Below are 20,497 nucleotides of genomic sequence, written 5' to 3' on the forward strand. Positions count from 1 at the left end.
ACTGCTTTATGAGTAGAGAGTAAAGCTGCATGATCAGTGTGAGGTTTCATCTGTCTCATAAATCTAAATGTTAAACTTACTGTAACTAAACCCCCATAAACTGAACACAAAGATCTAAGGGTTTATTTACAAGTGCAAGTGCAGCATATAATGTTCATATTCCATTGTAATTTCATCTGTGATGGAGAGATGCATACGATTTGTCAAAATGTGCGAGATTGTGGTTTTCATTTCACACAGTTGGGCTCATTCTTTTAATTTGGCAGCTTTGAATATATTAGAATCCTCATCATCATCATCATTTATTTATATAGCGCTGTCAAGATACGCAGTGCTTTACTGCAGTTATAACAAACAGGGAATAAATGGTGGATAACAAACAAGGATTACAGAGTACAATAGGGTTAGAAGGACCTAGAGATTAGAGTTTACAAACTAAAGGTTAGGGTACAATTGAGACATTAGGATTATATAAACATTTTGTCATTTTTGATACAGCAATGATAAATTAAGGTACAACGAATAGGCCTCTTTAAACAGGTGGGTCTTTAAGGAGCGCTTGAAAGTTTGGAAGGAAGGAGAAAGTCTGACAGCTGGAGGCAGAGACTTCCAGAGAAAAGCAGAAGCCTGAGAGAAGTCTTGTAGGTGAGAATGGGCAGAAGTGACCAGAGGAGAAGTGAGGCGAAGATCAGAAGCAGAACGAAGGTTGCATGAAGGAGAGTATTTGGAGATTAGAGATGAAATATAGGGAGGGGTTTCATTATTAAGGGCCTTGAATGTGAGTGTAAGTAATTTGAATTTGATTCTAGAAGAGATTGGGAGCCAGTGAAGGGACATACATATGGGAGCAGCTGATGTTGAGCGGCGAGATAGATGAATGAGTCTAGCGGCCACGTTTAGATCAGATTGGAGTTGTGAAAGGTGACTTGTTGGAATACCTGTGAGGAGTAAGTTGCAGTAATCAAGGCGGGAGATGATGAGAGACTGAATCAGTGTTTTAGTTGATTCTGAACTGAGATAGGGTCGTATTCGAGCAATGTTGCGCAGTTCAATATGACAAGATTTTGCAAGTGTTTGAATGTGTGGTGAAAAAGACAGATGAGAGTCTAAGATGACTCCTAGGCAGCCTGTGTGGTGGAATGAAAGGTGGTGTTGTTTACGGTGAGTGATATCTGAGGGACAGGGGAAGATCTTGGAGGAAATATAATGAGTTAAAAAAAAAAAAAAGAAAGGAAATAAAGCTGAACTTCCTTCTTATTTCATTAATTTAGAGCTGGGGAGTAATTATTATTTCATGAATAAGTTCAATTGTGTCTATTTTTTATTCAGCTGAAAAGAACAGATTCCTGGGCCGTGACTGTGAAAATGTAGTAGTGATTGTGCTGTAATTTTACATGAAGTTATGAGGCACTGAAGTTCTCATAGATGGAAGAATCAGGTTCTTCATGATGCTGGAAAGCTATAGTGGATTTATTCTTTTCCTTAGTGTATTTAACAGAAGCTCCATCCTGAATAAAATATAAAATAATAAGACTTAACACTAGCACCAACAAATTGATTATGTATAGAATACCCAAAGTTTCATAAATGAGACCTTGTGTGAAGTGTAAAATACAGCAACAAAGCACTGTGTTTTTTTTCACTCCTCAACAATTAGCGCTTATGCCCATGATAGTGGTAAATGAGACCCCTAAAGCATTCTTAAGTGAATAATCTGTAGTACACAGCCCTGCCTATTGAACTGAATATTTAGCTTAGTCAACTGTGTATTTACAATATTAAAGGAATTGTATTATTCTAGGCCTCACAAGTTTTGGTCATAACCAACCAGACTCCACAGAGTACTATTAATCATGCTGACGTGCTAGTGTGTTCACATGCAAACCATAAAGAACGTTAATATGGACCTGTTGAAATACTCACAATATTCTTCTTTGGAAAAGTAGATGCTGAAAGAAAAAGTTTTAGAAGTCAAGTCCTAAAACAGTTACAGAATGTTTCTTGTGTAGCCGTAGTGCAGTTACACATCTAGGGGCCGATTCACAAAGGGTCGAATATCAAGGGTTAATTAACCTCGATATTCAACTGGGAATCAAAATCCTTCGACTTCGAATATCGAAGTCGAAGGATTTATCGCAGATAGTACAGTCGAACGATTATTCCTTCGATCGAACGATTAAATCCTTCGAATCGTTCGATTCGAAGGATTTTAATCCAACGATCGAAGGAATATCATTCGATCAAAAAAACTTAGGAAAGCCTATGGGGACCTTCCCCATAAGCTAACATTGAGTTCGGTAGCTTTTAGATGGCGAACTAGGGGGTCGAAGTTTTTTTTAAAGAGACAGTACTTCGATTATCGAATGGTCGAATAGTCGAACGATTTTTAGTTCGAATCCTTCAATTCGAAGTCGAAGTTGTAGCCCATTCGATGGTCGAAGTAGCCCAAAAAACACTTCGAAATTCGAAGTTTTTTTACTTAGAATCCTTCACTCGAAGTTAGTGAATCGGCCCCCTAATTTAAGCACCACTATACAATTTATTTTGCTTAGAACATTTCCCCATACTAAAATGATTTACTATAACTCTTTATAGAGCTTTTAACTCTGTAGTTCCATAGTTAATTTCTACAGGGATTTAACTGGCATGTCTGGGACTAATGTGCACATAATCCATGCCTGTGGTTAATATGCTAACCTTTTCATATTCTGCAATGATCTTACTGGCATGTCTAGGGTTTATTAGCTCATTCTCCATTTTCTGTAGTGATCATGTAGCCTATCAGCATATGTATAATTAGGTAGTGCCAAAGAGCAAGTGTCCTAAACACTTTTGGGGCCTTAAGCTCCACGTTTGCCTAAGGGGATAAGACATTTGCATTCTTTAAGCCATATAACCAATGAGAAAATGACGTACCTGTTGGTTTATGGTTAACATAGTAACCATAACAATCATCTTTTCCATGAGTGACATCTTCAATACCTACTAAAAGAAATAAGAGAGTTACATTATGGAAGCATGGAGTGGTTTCAAAACATCAGAACTTGCCTCCATTACTCCCTATTAGACTCACCTAATAACACATGCACCTTCAAATGATTCTATTCTGAAAACCTAAAGAAAAGAGGCAGGAAATTCTCCCGAAAAATAGTCTTTGCCCATGGTCTCCCGATGAACCCATGAATTTGCGGTCATTACACTTACTTAAGGAATAATGTCATTATTTTAACGGCATTTAATAATGTTAATTATAATTTTTCAGTGTATCTGTTTGCCTACCGCAGCTAAGCCTCATTATCTCTTTAAAGGACCAGTATCATCAATTTTTTAAAAAAAAAAAAATTCGTTACAATATAACGAAAAAAAAAACCATCAATACCAATTAAAATTTAAAGTAGCAAATCCTTTATTAAGATATAACTTACAGAAACTCCACTTCCTGTCTTCTACAGAAACGGGCGAAAGGGCGACCATCCATGCTGCTGTGCTTGATTGCTCTTCCCTGGCTCTTCCCTGACAGCGTGTCGATCTCCTCCAGTTCTTCAGAAGGCCGCAGCGGTGTTATTATGCCTGTCCCCACTGTAACATAGCAGACCACCATCATACAAGGGTAACCCAGAACCCCCTGCCCCTGCATTATTTCAACCCTCCTGGCACCGGGAGGATTCCTTCTGCCTGCTGCTGTGGGCTGCTGGGGAGATGCGCAATCAATGTATGGATTATTAAAGGGAGCTGTGTCTCTGCAGAGCCTGCCTTCGGAAGGTGAACCAGCTGGCCGGCGGGTTTGTGGACGGCAGGGCCCTGCCCAATGTTGTCCGACTCTCTCCGCACATCCCCAAGGTGAACTGCTGCCTTCACGATGGCTCCAATCACCTAGCAGCACCAAGACTCCCGACGCTCGTTTCCTGATTCCTCCAGAGCGGAGGTTATACAATCCTCAGCCTTTTGTCCCGCTCGGGCTTCCTTATTGTGTGCAAGGCTCTCCTTTTGGTGCCGGAATCACTCTGGTTTTGTTACTGATGTAACCGCTCTGGAGGAATCCGGAAACGAGAGGCTGGAGCTGCGGAGTCTTGGCATAGGGAACTAGGCTGCTAGGTGATTGCCATCGCAAAGGCAGCAGTTCGCCTTGGGGATGTGCGGAGAGAGCTGGACAGCATTGGGCAGTGGCCTGCCATTCACAAACATGGGTTAAAATAATGCAGGGGAAGGGGGTTCTGGGTTACCCTTGTATGCTGGCGGTCTGCTATGTTACAGTGGGGACAGGAATAATAACACCGCTGCAGCCTTCTGAAGAGCTGGAGGAGATCGACACGCTGTCAGGGAAGAGCCAGGGAAGAGCAATCAAGCACAACAGGATGGATGGTCGCCCTTTCGCCCGTTTCTGTAGAAGACAGGAAGTGGAGTTTCTGTAAGTTATATCTTAATAAAGGATTTGCTGTTTTAAATTTTAATTGGTCTTGATTTTTTTTTTTCGTTGTATTGTAACGAATTTTTTTGTAACATTTTTTGATGTTACTGGTCCTTTAACTGTCAGCCACGTGTATAGCCAAGCTGCAGGGCAGTAAATGTAAATAAGCCATTCAGATCTTGCTGGACAGTGGGTGTAACCCTATCAGTATTCATAAAATCCCTTCCATAAAACATGGCAGAACTGTTCTTACTTGCCAAAAAAGGAAACAGAAATAGAGACACACTATTACAAGTCCCATCAATTAGACTCCTGCATACATACAGTACACAAGGTTGCAGCTACTTTTGTAGCTCAAGTTTTAAATTTTTTTTCTGACATGGCACTAGTATATACAATGATATGATTTTGACGTTAATTGATTTATGACAATTTCAGACAAATATAAAACCTTTGTATCCTGAGGAAAGTATTTGACAAAATTTAGAATAAACTCACAATTGCCGTACACTGGTTGTTCTGCACGGGGTGTCACATCATTTGTCGTGTAATGGTCAGGAGCTTGTTGTCTCGGAGCAGTCCTATTAAATCATGATTAACCATTAATTCATTGTATGATTTAGACAGTAGCGGTATAAATTGGAATTTATTTTGATACTTGTAAAAACTTACCGGTCCAGATCTTTAGTTACTAAACCACCTGTAAACAAATGACAGCAGTATTTTTAGTCCTTACTTTACTATAAACAAGATGCAGGGGTGAAAAATAGACCACTGCCAAACCCTAAATATAGTGGGATCCTGCTGGTCAACAGTGGTAGGCAGGAAAGGAAGTAGGTCAGAATGGAAACAGTAATACAAGATGGAGACAATGGACAAGATGGAGACAGTAGGGCAAAGTGGAGACAGTAGGGCAAGATGGAGACTTTAGGGTAAGATGAAGAAAGTAGGACAAGATAGAGACTGTAAGACAAGATAGAGAAATTAGGACACGATGGGGACAATTTGGAGACAGTATGGCGAGATGAAGACAGTAGGGCAAGATGGAGACAATATGACAAGATGGAGACAGAAAGACAAGATGGAAACAGAAGGACAAGATGGAGGTAGTAGAAGAAGATGGAGACAGTAGGACAAGATGGAGACAGTAGGACAAGAAGGAGATAGTAGGAGAAGATGGAGACAGTAGGGCAAGATGGAGACAGAAAGACAAGATGGAAACAGAAAGAAAAGATGGAAACAGTAGGACAAGATGGAGATAGTAGGAGAAGATGAAGACAGTAGCACAAGATGGAGATAGAAAAGCAGGATGGAAACTTTTTAACAGCACCAGTGTAAAAATGGACTTAGACTATAGTAAGCCAGTTCTTGGTCAATTTTATGACACACTCGTAACAGAACTATAACAACCAGATAATGTAATTTATAGAAGTACATTGTGTAATTATTTAGACTATGAAGACCAATGAATAATGCCTTGGAGGGCCACATCTGACTCATAGGGAGGTCTCCAATTAGACAGTACTGCGGTAACACAACTAGAACAATGTAGTGTTACCTGAGCTTTTTGGGAAATGGTAACAGTTGTTGCTCCTGCGTGTAATGGCAACAATGGTAGTAACAAAAAGTAGAACCAGGAAAGCCACTGTGATTCCAATTCCCATCACTAGATAGTTCTTCTCTTTAGGGAGAAACACATGGTTAGTCAATTAAGTAATACAGGGATCCCAAATATTTTCCAAATATTATTCCCTTCTAAAGGAACGTTTATGGTAATGTAGATAGTGGTTGCAGCTAGTTCATCATTTGTCTTAACTATTTAAATTTTTGTTTTGCAGGTCTAAAATTTCTACTTGTCTCACTTAAATTAAAAACCAGACTGTGATTTAATTGGTATGAATATAGAGATAAGCAACCCAGAATAAGAAAAGCAATACAAATCTAGTCCCAGGATTGGGGGAAAAGGTTAGGGACACTAGACAAAATATAACTTTTTGCATTTCATAGGGAGAGGCAGATTTGAAAAGCAAAATCTTCAAACCCACATCAAATCACATCAAATTTTCACTGTATACATTTTACTAGAATTACTTTCTCAGTATACATAATAGCAAAGTTAGAGCGATATTTATCAATTTTTCAATTTTTTTTCCAAAATTGATTGTGAAAAAAATGTAAATTAAACTTTTTTTTCTAGAACTAAACTTTTTGGGGGTCATTTATAAAATTTGTGCAGCACATATTTTTTCGCAAACGGTTGTATTGCCCATGTTTTTTCCTGGACACTAATATATTGCACTGCTCTGCCCGTCTTTCGGTTTTTGCAAATTCACATTGTGAATAAATTTTCGCAAATGGCACGCAAATGAGACGGGAGTTTGCACGAGTGCACCCAATGTGCGAGGTTGTTGTGCACGAAAATAGCGTTGACAGTAACTTCAATTTGCACTTTGCAAACCTGTTTTGTGAATATGTTCTCCACCACCAAAGTAGTGGCGTAATTCAGTCGCAGAGTGTGCGCATAAATATTGACAATTTGCAATTTTTTACATATTTTAAAAGCTCTTATAGACATTCACATTGTGAAATTTTTTTCCCAATTCTGTTTGCAGCACACTTATTCAGCTTTATAAATATAACCATGCACAGGGCAAATATTTTCACTTTGCAAACCAATCTGCATTGCGCAAAGTTTATAAATGACCCCCTTTTTGAGGTATCTTGACACTAAGGGGGTTATTTATCAAGGTCCGAATTTATCTCAATATCAGCTGCTACAAACTCCGATCTAAGCCGCTCGGATTTTTAACACTTATTTATTATTACCTCAAAAACTCAAAATTTTCACCGGAAAAGCTTCGAAAACATTGTGAAATTGCCCGAAACCCCCGACACAACCAAAAATCAGTGGGACAGTTCCCATTGACTTTTATGCAATCTTGACAGGGTGGAGATGCCGTGTTTTTATATTCTGGCTTTTTAGCCCTCGGGGTTTAATAAATTCTGAAAAATTTGTGATTTTTTTAAAAAGCCTATTATAACACAAAAAATTTGGAATTTCGGGTGTTCAGAGCTTAGTAAATAACCCCCCAAAGGAGGTGAAATATATTATATTATCCTTTGTGAACTGTTGAATTTATACCTAAAAAATGTTTGCCAGGTTTGCCAGGTTTAATTTTAGAATATTTTATTTTAGAATACTTTTGCTTAACAAAAGGTTTCTTCCTATTTCCTATTATGTTATCATTTGTGAACTGTTGAATTTATAACTAAAAGATGTTTGCCAGGTTTAATTTTAGAATATTATTTCCTAGAATACTAGAATTCCTAGAATAGCTTTACATGGAATGTTTTTCCTATTTTCTTCAACTTTACTTATATCATACTATAGAAACCTTATAGGCAAACTGCTATCATGTAATTATTACATTAAATATAATTAATGTTTTATAATTATGCATTATAATAATGCATTAGAAAATAATGCTTTTTTAACACCTAAAGTAGGCAGAGATTTATGAAATTTTGAATTTTAAAAGAATTCTTTAGGAAAAAAACATTCAATGAGCTTTTTTTGTGATTGTGGTATTTTTCTTAATTAAAAAAAGATTTTTTAAGTATTGTAAAAAAACAAGAAAAAAAGCACATAGTTCAATTTATTGTTAATCATTCATCAATAACTAATTTTTGGCTTGAATTAAAAAAAAAAACACCCGATATTGGCTTCTTGAGAAGCTTAACATGTTTTACTTTGCAGTTTTTTGCCATTCGAGTTTTTGAAATTTTTTTCAATTGGTAGATCCTGAAAATTAGAATTCAGAAACTTAGAATTTGAAAAAACTTTACATTTTAACTTATACTGAAAAAAACCCAAGCCCCTCAGTGCTGCTCAAAATAGTTCAACCATTACAAGGGGATGAGTGCTTAGTAGTGATGGGCGAATTTATTCGCCATGCACGAATTCGCGGCGAATTTGCGCGATTCGCGCCGAGCAAATAAATTCGCGAAACGCCCGCGAAAATTCGCGGTAAAAATTCGCCGGCGTCAAAAAATTTATTTTTTTGGAAAAAAGTCGCCGGCGTCAAAAACGGGCGCCGGCGCCGAAAACGGGCGCCGGCGTCAAAAACGGGCGCCGGCGTCAAAAACGAGACGCCAGCGCCGTTTCGCGAATTTTTCGCAGTTTCGCGAATTTCGCGCGAAATTCGCGAATTTTTCGGCGAAGCGAAACGGCGCAAATTCGCCCATCACTAGTGCTTAGTTACTGTCTTGGACATTCCACAGGACAGCAATGGCTGTTTTGACCTTTCTTTCTAGAAAATCATCACCACCTTCCTTAGTAGGCAATCTACTACTTAGTAAGGCATTAATGGAATAGAAGTTCCATACAAGGAAAGTGTTGATAGTTTCCATGAACAGAACCCACCTGAGATGCTTATGGTGACATTGTTGCTGGTAACAGAGAAGATCCTGTTGGATGAAAGTTGGTTGCTGGCCTGACACCTGTATGTCCCAGCATGGTGAAGCTGTGCTGACTCTATACAAAGCAATTTCCCAGATTCTTGGACCTGGAACAGTCCTGATTCATTTGCAATTGTCTCATTATAAATCCAAAGGAACGAGGGACTAGTGCCTTTTGCTACAGAACAGGTTAAGCACAGATTGTCTTCTGCTGTCACTGCAAGTTCATCTTCCCCAGGGGTAATTCTGGCATCTGCCACTGGTTCTGTTAGAACATTAAGATTGTCATATTCCCTGAACTGCAACTGTACTTTATAACATAAAGCTCTTTGTGTCTACAGTTGATTGTACAGAATTCTTCTTACATATATCATTTTTTTTTTTACAAAAAAATTTTTATTTACAAAAAATATTTTTATTTACAATTTTTTTTTTACAAAAAGTATTTTTTTAGATGTAGTCATTTTGTTACTTCTAAACAAAATGTGAGTACCTACAAAATGTGCCCGTTTTAAAGATATGCAGGAAAAGAGTGATCCCCACACCATAATTTTAGCATCTCTATGTACTGGTATCGGCTAATTCTTTAACTCTAAGTAGAGTAAAAATTTAAAATCTAAAATGAATGTTTGGAATTTTACTCTTTATTTTGTGCAAGTGAAGTATTCAGGAATGTGAGAGAAACAATGGGACATTAATGATGCATTTTTAAAAGTATAGTATGTGGGGCTAGAGGGTATCTTACATATTGGTCCACAACAAATAAGTATTGACTTGTCCTTTTAAATGTCCTTTAAGCAACTCAAATTTTTAAGATTTGTTGAATGTCTGCGTCTGATAATATTTCTCCATCTAATGGATCAGGTTTCCCAAGTTTAAAACAATATAATAAAATTAGAAGAGGTCACTGGAAGCTAACTGCAGGCATACTGAAAATTTCAGCTGAGAAGTATTCTATTCAATCTAATGCACTTCTATACTTACAGTGACCAGCAACTACCATCCTTTAACAGAAGACTTGGAGCTATCACCAAAATCCTGTTTTTAGCGAGTAAAATTAAAAACAATATTAGAACCAAAATCAGGCAAATAAAATAAGGGTCACAAGACCGTTAAGTTTGGATTGGTCAAGCATACATCTGAGTTTTAGGGAATTGGGTCTCTCTATTAAGTCTATGACTAAATAAAGGGTTGAAAACCTTCAGTAAAGCTGGAATTTTTGAGTTGTACTGAATAAAAACAAATAATTATACTTTCTTTCCAGACTATGAACATACCTTGAGAACAAGCTAAGCTGATATATTTAATGGTCTCAGTACAAGTTGTTTGCAAGCTTAGGGGGCTTTCCCTACTAAATCGAACCTAACGTAGAAAGTTTTATGGTGTAATTTTTATGACTGAAGCTCATAAAGAGTATTTTTAGGTTTATTGTTAAGTATGTAGGTTAAAGTACTCACCCATTACAGACAAAACAAGTCCCTCACTGAGCTGCATTTTGCTGGAGACCTCAGTTTGCAAGGCACAAGAGTAAGGTCCAGTCATGGTGATGGAGGTGACAGTCACCCGGTATTTAGCATCTTCCTTCTTTTCAGCTTTACCTTTCCCTACTGAATCATTCCTGTGATAGAATTCATAATCAACTGGGAAAGATCCACTCTTGGACTCGCAGAAAAGATCCACAGAATCCCCCACAGCTACTTTGCCAGGACCAAGTTTTAGCTCCGGTTTGCCCAACTTCACTTTAACAGAGGAGAAGAAAAACAAATGTTCATATATCTGGCAGAAATTATTCAATACTACATGCACTCAAATGGTCAGCATGTAAAACCAATAAATTGTCATCAAGGCAGAATAAGACCACAAAACCAATGAACAGCATTGGAAAATGGTAAACCGTGAATGCAGGTGCCAGTGCTACAAATAGAAGTAGTGGAAGAGTTTAAGACAAATAGTTGTACAGCAATGTCAGATCTTGTCTAGAAATTTCTAGTGTCCCATGTGACAGAAAAAACTATTTGTCCCCCTATATAAACAATGTAAATATGGAAGAAATGTGGTCCATATTTTTCTTTTATTACTTCCAGTAGCAGAGTGGGTGCTAGATCAAGAGCTGTCACAGCTAAACCCCTGAGTATATATAAACTGAAATCTGAGGAACCCATGTTTAAAGATTAGTGTCACGGTCGGCACCCTAAACCAGAACTAGTGCCAAGCTCCCTGGTCTCGGCTCGGCTTCACCAGTAGTGTGACCGCCTTTGGCTTTGGGAGGAGCCCTCTGCGTACTTGGATGCCACCTGGACTTTTCGAGAGGAGCAAGGCGAGGAGTTCTGGCAAGCAAAGGGGCACGACAGTTGTTAAAGTCAGTTAGGCCGAAGGTTGCGGTACAACAGGATAAGACAGATTCGTGGTCAGACTGGCTGGGTCGAGGCAGGCAGATAGCTAGAATCGTCAGGTAGGCAAGGGTCAAAACTGGGTAATCAATCAGATGGGATGAGGCAGAATCGGAGTCAAATAACAGGCAGAGGTCAAACCAGAACGTCAATCAGGAGTGTTAAGCAGAATCAGGTCGGTTTCAGGCAAGGGTCAGGTTCCAGAGATCAGAGTAGTCAAAACAGCCAGGCAGGGTCAAAAACAGGAATCAAACAGATTGGAAGCTTTTCAGCACAAGGTACAAGGCACCAGGAACAAAACCTATCACAGGCAATGACTAAAGAAAAAATGTCCCTTTAAATACCATTTGAATTTTACGTAATCACGCCAGCGTGCATGCGCCTATAAAATACGGAAGTGCGCGCACGGCGCGCACTAGGAAACCAGTATGGAAGGAGCAGGACCGGCGCGTCGGGCCTTCCTGCCGCACCACCACTAGACCACCAGGGTGAGGATTTGTTACAATTAGCCAGTGTAGAGTTGGAACCAATGCTACTGTAGGAGAAACTCAAAATAGTCTAATATACTATATGGACAGTGCTACAGCACAAAGGGGAACTACTTTTGTTGCAATTTTCTTATTTTTAAAATGAGATTGTAAATACTGGAAAATCTATCCCTATCTCTACCTATACTGTAATGTGTCTCATGGGACAGAGCAGAACATTAAGTACACTGTTTTTGGCTTATTCGGGTGAAGTAAATGCATTTACTGAGTATATTATCTAAATACATACATATGAAGTCATCTGGATTTTGTCCAGACACCTTTTTTTATTGCCATCAGGATTTTGTCGCACCATATAATTTTTAAGTGCTAAATACTGTCTCTAGATCGAGCTAGAGGACTAAGGCCATTGCACTCTAGCACCATCTAGAGGCACTAAATGGTGTGATAAAATCCAGAAGGCTTCATCTGTATGTAAGGGACTGGTAAATAATAAAGTTTGTGAAGGAGATCTCAAAGGAGAAGGAGAAGGGCTCCTTTTCCTGGGTCAATTCCTGACTTTAAAAGGGATATTTACCAAAGACTGAATTTGTGAGTTTTCGGGGAAAAAGCTTGAATCGCTCGAATTTCCCGAGCAAAACCCACTAAAAAAACCCAAACATCATGAAGGCTACAAACATCTGCAAATGGTTCAAGGGACCTCTGCATTTTGACTTCTGCACAACCTCAATAAATTTTGGATTGTTTTCAAAATCTAGCTATAGCTTTAATATGCCCTGAAGCTTTAAATTAAAGCTTCAGGGCATAATAAAGCTTTACAAGTTTAGTTGTAAAGCATTGTGGGGTTTTTATTAACCTGAAAAAAAAAATCAAGCTTTTACTGCAAACTACCCTAGAAAAGCTCACATTTTTGTGAAAACACAAATCAACCTTTTAATAAATAATCCCAATAGAGTTCTCCAGTTTAGCTTCAAGGTGGCAATGTATTGAAATTATATATATTTGAAAGCCATGTATTTCAAAAGGCTTTTTGCCAGAGACTGATGTTAAGGGGATTAGAATCAAGAGTGGAATCCCAGATAAAAGTGGTGAGTTATCTCCGATCTCCTAGTCACTCTAGGAGAGACAGATATGCTCAGGACTATGTAGCTGAGCAGTTTAGCCTCCACCAAGGAATGTTAGAGGGACTTGGTTCTCATGGGTATTGTTGCCCAGAGAGGGAACCAACATGTAGGTCATAGGAGGGGGTACCTTGGACAGAGATGGAGAACTTGCGACTTCGCATGGAGTTCCCAGTAGCAACTCTGGTAACGGTGCACTGATATTCTCCTCCATAATCTTCAGGAACTCTTTCTACCACAAACCGTTGCTCCGAAGCTGAAGACTCTTTGGTGTCACAGCTGGGACTGGATTGTTTACACCAGGAATAACTCAATAATCCCATCCCCTTTTCCACTGAGCAGATAATCTCCAACCTCTCCCCAGCAATAACCTGTCCTCCTGCCGACTCAAGCCTCACACTCACACCAGAAAGCTTCTGTGCTGAATGGATAAAATGAAAATACAGAATTAAAAAACATTATATGCCAAAAATCGATATCTGCCGAACAATACTTGAATAATTAAAAATGACAATCTTGCACCATTTAAGTTAATAATAGTAAATGCATCCGAGATTTTTTTTCCCTTAGTAAGAATTAGATATTTGGCAGTTCAAGATTTTACTGACCTTTTATCTGGATACTTTTTGGGTCACTCTCCTTCTTCACACCCCCAGATTGATCTTTTATTTCACAGGTATAATTCCCAGAATCCTCCAGCTGAGCTGAGGAGACTCCATATTGGTTGGATAAACTGAATCCCTGTACATTGTGCCCATTTCTGTAGAAAACAAACTGTAGCTCTGTAGTCGCTCTGTGTGGGCTGAGATTTGTGTCACATGTTATGGTCATGTGACCCCCTTCATTGATCTGAATTTGACCTGAATTCACAGATATTATTGGCTTTGAGAAGAGCTCTATAAAAGCAAAAAGACAAGTTTAATTTAAAAAAAAAAAAACATATCTAACGCTGCCCATTAGTGATGGGGGAATTTGTCCTGTTTCGGTTCACCACGAAATTTGTGAATTTCCTGCAAAATTCACAAAATGGGCAAAAAATTCCCGAAACGGGAATTTTGAGTCCGGTGACAATTCACCAGCAGCAAAATTGACGCCGGCATCGAAGGTGACGCCCATTAAAGTCAATTGGTGTCCATTAATTGTTGCGGGTGGCGAAACGGGTAAATTTGCAGCGAATTTGCGCCTGCCAAATAAATTCGCCCATCACTACTGCCCATTGATTTAGGGGACCTTATAATTCAGTTAATACACAGGGGCAAATTCACTAAATTCATTCAAGTGGGAAGCGGCTAAAGCTAGTGCAAATTCACCATTGTGACGTCATTTTTTATTACTTTGCCAATTTACTAATGGGTACTGGCGTAAATTCACTAGCGAAGTGGACCTACTCTAGCGCTACTTTGCACCCTTACGCCAGGCAAAGTTATGCTAAGGGACGTAACTACGCTAATTCACTAACTTGCGCATTTTACTGAACGTTACCTCTTGCGCCAGACTTGCCTTCACCACCTCAGACCAGGTGAAGTGCAATAGAGTAGATAGGGATTGCTTCAAAACAAGTTGAGATTTTTTCTAAGTCCCGAAAAACGCTGGCGTCTTTTCTTTTTTTAAGGGTGATAGGCTGAAAAAGATCGTAAATTTTTTTGGGGTATTCTCCTTCGCCCCTACATTTCCTAACGTATGGCACCTAAACTATACAGTGGGCACATGTATAGGGCAATATAACAACTATATTTTATTTAATGAAGCTTTCCCAGGCTTGTGTAGTGTAATGTATTTGCTGCAACATATACGTCCATTGTACTTTAACTTGGCGCCGTATGCAAATTAGGCATCGCAAGCTTAACTTCGATTTGCTTGACGAATTAATGCTAGCTCAACTTCACTACCGTTCACCTCCCTGAGCGCAAATTCTTTTAGTGAATTTGCGTAGCACTGGCGAAACTGCGCTTGGCAAAGTGTGGCGAAGCTGTTGCTGGCGCAACTTCGGATCTTAGTGAATTTGCCCTAAAATGGGTCATTAAAAAACCCTTGTGCTGCAAGAACGTTCCCCTTAGTTCCCATTTACACATCATATGTTCCCTGACTGCTGATCTTTGCAATGAACTTTGGTAAATAGACAGAGCTGAATCACAAGAGAAGAACAGATTCTCAAAAATATAGTTTTTTAAATTCTTAAAACCCCCTCAATAAATTGTTGGTATAGGGGCTGATAAAGTTTTTACCTTTTACAGAAATGTACACACTGCTCTTTTTACCATAATAAATTAAATGGTGTTTTACTGATCTATAACACGTGTAGGAACCACTAGTTTTCATGTTTACTCTTCCGATGTTGAAATTCCCAGAGTGCGAGGAACCTATAGACTGATCTCCTTTGTGCAGTTCAGCTTCCCCAGCGCTGTACCCAGGATACGCGGCACAGGACAATTCCAAAATGTCCCCTTCAAACACAAAGGGTGGAACTTTCAGGGCGAGGTAACCTGGAAATTAAAAAAGACATATTTGTTCATCAAATACCTCCTGCCTAATATAAAGTAGACAGACAAACAATTCATTTCAATAACATTTTACTAAAAACTCAACTTTTTTTTCTACAAATTTTTGAAATGCAAAGACCAACGGCTTCTCCCATGAATACATTGTTGACCATATTAGTTAGTGCTGTGTTGGTGAGGGGCTGGCAGTTGGGAGGCACACACTGTACCCATCCTATGAGTAGAGCATCATTCAGAAATGCAAGTTATGGAGCAGCAGGAGGTGAAGCCTGAAATAGGACCCTGTCCTTACTGCCTGCCTGTGACTGTGCCTTTTGGTGTTGGAAGGAAAGGTTAAAACTAAGTACAGTAAGTTTTATCAGAAAGTGTATAAATACACAAGTAACCCCTCAAAGTAATGCTGCTCTGAGTCCTCTGTCAAAAGAAACAGCACATTTCTTTCCTTCTATTGTGTACTCATGGGCTTCTGTATCAGACTTCCTGTTTTCAGCTTAAACCTCCAGGGCTAGGGCTTGAGCATGCTCAGTTTGCTCCTCTCTCCCTCCTCCCCTCCCTGCTCTAATCTGAGCCCAGAGCTATGAGTGAGCAGGCAGAGACTCAAGCAGGAAGTGATGTCACACCAAGCCAATATGGCAGCTGCTATCCTAAACAAATAGAGAGCTTCTAGAGCGGTTTACTCAGGTATGGTAAAGCATTTTTACAGAATAAATATAAATAAATATAGTTTTATAGCTTGCACTATTGTGGCTAATCTATTGGAAATAAACTGCTCCGGTAGCTTCCTTCTCCTTTAACAGATCTGGAAGGGAGAATCATTTTTTTAATAGTATTTGGGTTAAAAAAAAGGTAAAAGTAAGGATTATCAGCAGCAATGGGGTAATATAATGGAAATGTTTAAACAGAGGGATTCGATTAATGCTACAGGTTTTACTATTACATTTTTTTTTAGGAATAAAGACCATAGATAGGAAAAAAGCCACATTTAACAATTAAATCAGTAAATATGTGCTTTTATACTCACCGCTACTAACTGTCAGTTTACCAGCTTCACTCAGGTCACTGTCACGGGTCTTACATTTATATTCCCCACTATGACTCTCTTGGGCAGTGTCTATTGTATATTTCTGTTGACCTGAACCGATCAAGCTGCCATCTTTATACCAGGAATAACCCAGGTCTCCTTGTGCAGTGGAATCTACATTACAAGTCATAGTTACAGATTCGGATGTGAATATTGTGGCCCAGTTTGGTGAAAAGTTCACTATGGGTCTGACAGCCGCTCCTGTAATGGAACATATTATTAGTTATATCTGAAAATACCCTATTGTGTAGCAAATAAAGATGATTAAAACGTATTAATCCTTGTTTTGTGATGAAAAGTCACGTGATTTCCCTTCCCATCACTAAATTTAAATTAGGATTCAGATTTAGTTTGGCCATGCACAAGAATTTGGCAGAATTCGAATCCTGTTGAAAAAGGCAGAATCCTGGCTGTATTCCAAACCGAATCCTGGATTCAGTGCATCCCTAATATGTTTACATAATGTAATATATTAAACATAGCCTACAGCAGATGTTTTGTTTACGAAAGTGGCAGTATAGAAAGTGGCAGTATAGAAAGACAGTGATCCCCAACCAGTTGCTCTCCAAACCCTTGGATGTTGCTCCCAGTGGCCTCAAAACAGGTGCCTATTTTGAATTCCAGGCTTGGAGTTTTGGTTTCATAAAAACCAGATGTTCTGCCAAACAGAGTCTCAATGTAGGTTGACAATCCACATAGGGGCTACCAATAGCCAATCACAGCACTTATTTGGCACCCCAAGAACATTTTTCGTGCTTGTGTTTCTCTCCAACTCCTTTTACTTCTGAATGTTGCTCACAGGTTCAAAAGGTTGGGGATCCCTGTTCTAAGAGGACACATGTTTGGCCACAATACACCTGACCCCCACATTCCCATCTTGTACCAGATTTACTACAAGTCTCTCTTAATATAGTAGGAAACCTTAGAGATTCATGTATACAAATGACCTCGAATCTCGAATGGTATCTTATTTAAGAAAAAACTCGAATGGCAAAAACCTGCAACTCCAATTAATCAAGTTTTCTGCAAAAAAAAAACTTGATTGCTCGAATCATTTAAATGTTAACCCTCAGAATAAAACTCGAACATCATGGAGGCTGTTATGATCTTCAAATGGTTCCTCTGACATTGACTCCTACATGACCTTGACAGGTTTCAGATGGTGTATTGTTGGATTTGAGCTATTTGGGTATAATAAATCTCATATATCTGATGTTTTTTTTTTAAAAAAAAACTTGAATCATTCAAGTTTTTTTAACCCAAAAACACCAAAAAAAAAATCGTACCTCAATAAATCTGCCCCTTAGTGTCGGCAGACAGAAGCACAGATACCCCATCCAGTGATTTTATCATCATATCAATATAAATATAAAGATATTTCTGTTATCCAGAAAGCTCTGAATCACAGTAGATCTCCCAAAGACTCCATTTCATCCAAATAATTCAAATTCCTAAAACTGTAACATTTCTAAAACTGTAAAGAGAAAACTCTGTAATAATAAATCAGTAGCTTGTACATGATCCCAACTAAGATACAATTTGTCTTCATTTAGGATTTATTTAGTCTTTAAATGCTTTTCTATTCTATCCCAAGTATTCTGGATAACAGGTCTCATACCTGTATATATATATATATAAAAAAAAAAATTATAAGAGACTCACCTGCATTTTCTGTCGACATGACTGTTAAAACTAAGGATAGAAAAGAATAATTATTATGCATTGATATTTTAAGTACTAAAATTCAGTTTAATAAAGAATTATATCCAGCATTTTATAAAATGGCCACACACATATATATATATATATATATACACACAAATAGCCTCCTACCAATTGATTATCTCACTAGAGAGAAACAAAAAGAAGTGAGAAATATGTTATGGATAATTGCAAGTGCGGTTACAGTAAAATACCTATTACATTTAAAATTACAGTCGCAAGTTTCAAAATAAATGGCCTGAACTGTTTTAATATTAATATTTGGTATGTGATTTTATCACATTACAGAACTCTTCAGAGAATAAAACCTGCAAACCATTAATCACCTCCATAACAGCCTATAAACAGTGCTTAGTGTTCTGTATGATTATAATCAGTGCAAAGTAATGTTAATTGTGTCACATGACTTCTGTAATCCATTATCCCCTTATAAAATACAACGGCCGTGAATATCCTGTAAATGTTTCCTTATATATGGTGCTTAGTGATTTGAATGACAGATGAAACTTGTGTATTAAAATTATATATCCGATGTAGTAAATCAATAAATGAATGATATAATCCCTACTAAAATGTACTAAAGAGAAAAAGTCACTTTAGAGTTCCATCGTCTGTATAAAATTATTCAGTGTTTAGCGTTGTGTATTTCTATGATCGTGTGACTCCTCAGTAACATCTAATATTCTTATCATTTACAGTAGGGGGTACATTATTCCTTTTAATACATGAGTGATACTCATAGTTCCCTGTATAACTCAGCCTGCAGCCTTGTGTCTTTATATGGTCACAGAACAACCCCTCAGTGACTTCTAATATCCTTATCATTTACAGTAGGGGGTACATTATCCCTTATAATACATGAGTGATACTCAGAGTTCCCTGTATAACTCAGCCTGCAGCCTTGTGTCTTTATATGGTCACAGAACAACCACTCAGTGACTTCTAATATCCTTATCATTTACAGTAGGGGGTACATTATCCCTTATAATACATGAGTGATACTCAGAGTTCCCTGTATAACTCAGCCTGCAGCCTTGTGCCTTTATATGGTCACAGAATAACCCCTCAGTGACTTCTAATATCCTTTTCAGTTACAGTAGGGGGTACATTATCCCTTATAATACATGAGTGATACTCAGAGTTCCCTGTATAACTCAGCCTGCAGCCTTGTGCCTTTATATGGTCACAGAACAACCCCTCAGTGACTTCTAATATCCTTATCATTTACAGTAGGGGGTACATTATCCCTTATAATACATGAGTGATACTCAGAGTTCCCTGTATAACTCAGCCTGCAGCCTTGTGCCTTTATATGGTCACAGAACAACCCCTCAGTGACTTCTAATATCCTTATCATTTACAGTAGGGGGTACATTATCCCTTATAATACATGAGTGATACTCAGAGTTCCCTGTATAACTCAGCCTGCAGCCTTGTGCCTTTATATGGTCACAGAACAACCCCTCAGTGACTTCTAATATCCTTATCATTTACAGTAGGGGATACATTCACAAAACTGCAAAAAAAATCAGTCAATGGGTGTTTTTTCCAGCAAATACATGGAGAAACTCCAATAATGTGATTGTTGTTTTTTTGCACTTTATTTCCAGCACAAGTGAAACAAAACTCAAAAATTATTAAATATAAATGCTTCCTTGTGATTGGTTACTAGAAGTAGCAGAAGCATTAATATTATTATGTTACCAGCCAAATACTCATCTAAATAGTCTAATAAAATCTGTCACATTTAGGAATCCAAGTACAGTCAGTGCATCATAACATTGAGCTGTTATATTTGGTGACTGTAATTAATTCACAGTTACTAAATAATTAATTTTTGCTAAATTAGTACAGGGGCTAATTGGAGGATGAAGATTATTTACAATGGGGCAACATTCCTTGTATTGAATAAAGTAGAAAAATAACACAATTTACTTACAGAGCAGGATCAGCAGAAGAGACATGGTAGCGGCAGGCAGCTCCCCAAGTAATGGTCTGTAGCTAAAGCTCCAGATGCAGAAACCTCAGTTTTACTTCCCCTTTTAAACTTCTGTATTTACCAATTTATATTTCTCTGCTAAGGGTATGGGGGGGATTTACAGAGCTGAGACTTCCTGCATATTTCTATGTGGCTTTAGTTCCCTTATATTAAATTATATTACAGGTATGAGACCTGCTATCCAGAAGAAATAGCCATGATTTTTATTACGTATTGCTCTAAACAAGAAAATTAAACTATTTTCCCTTTTCAACTTCCTCTTTCGTTTCAGAAAGAATAGGGTTTGTTTATCACTTGTTTACTCATTCAGGGTGATGGGAAAGAGGCCATTC

General features: G+C 38.2%; 1 protein-coding gene across 1 annotated transcript; it reads right to left on the minus strand.

The window, feature by feature from the left end:
* Positions 1-289: 289 nt before the first annotated feature.
* On the minus strand, positions 290-20,146 carry XB5897201.L (provisional ortholog of Fc receptor like 3 L homeolog). The gene is given in 14 exon segments (NM_001092491.1): positions 290-1,508; positions 1,924-1,949; positions 2,917-2,982; positions 4,907-4,989; positions 5,081-5,108; positions 5,967-6,089; positions 8,832-9,131; positions 10,324-10,605; positions 12,996-13,286; positions 13,474-13,761; positions 15,091-15,348; positions 16,385-16,645; positions 18,107-18,136; positions 20,106-20,146. Coding segments are annotated over 14 exon segments (2,169 nt in total). The 5' UTR covers positions 20,131-20,146; the 3' UTR covers positions 290-1,400.
* Between the last annotated feature and the right edge of the window lie 351 nt (positions 20,147-20,497).

The sequence above is a fragment of the Xenopus laevis genome, chromosome 8L (genome assembly GCF_017654675.1).
Source record: "Xenopus laevis strain J_2021 chromosome 8L, Xenopus_laevis_v10.1, whole genome shotgun sequence".
Classification (NCBI taxonomy): Eukaryota; Metazoa; Chordata; class Amphibia; order Anura; family Pipidae; genus Xenopus; species Xenopus laevis.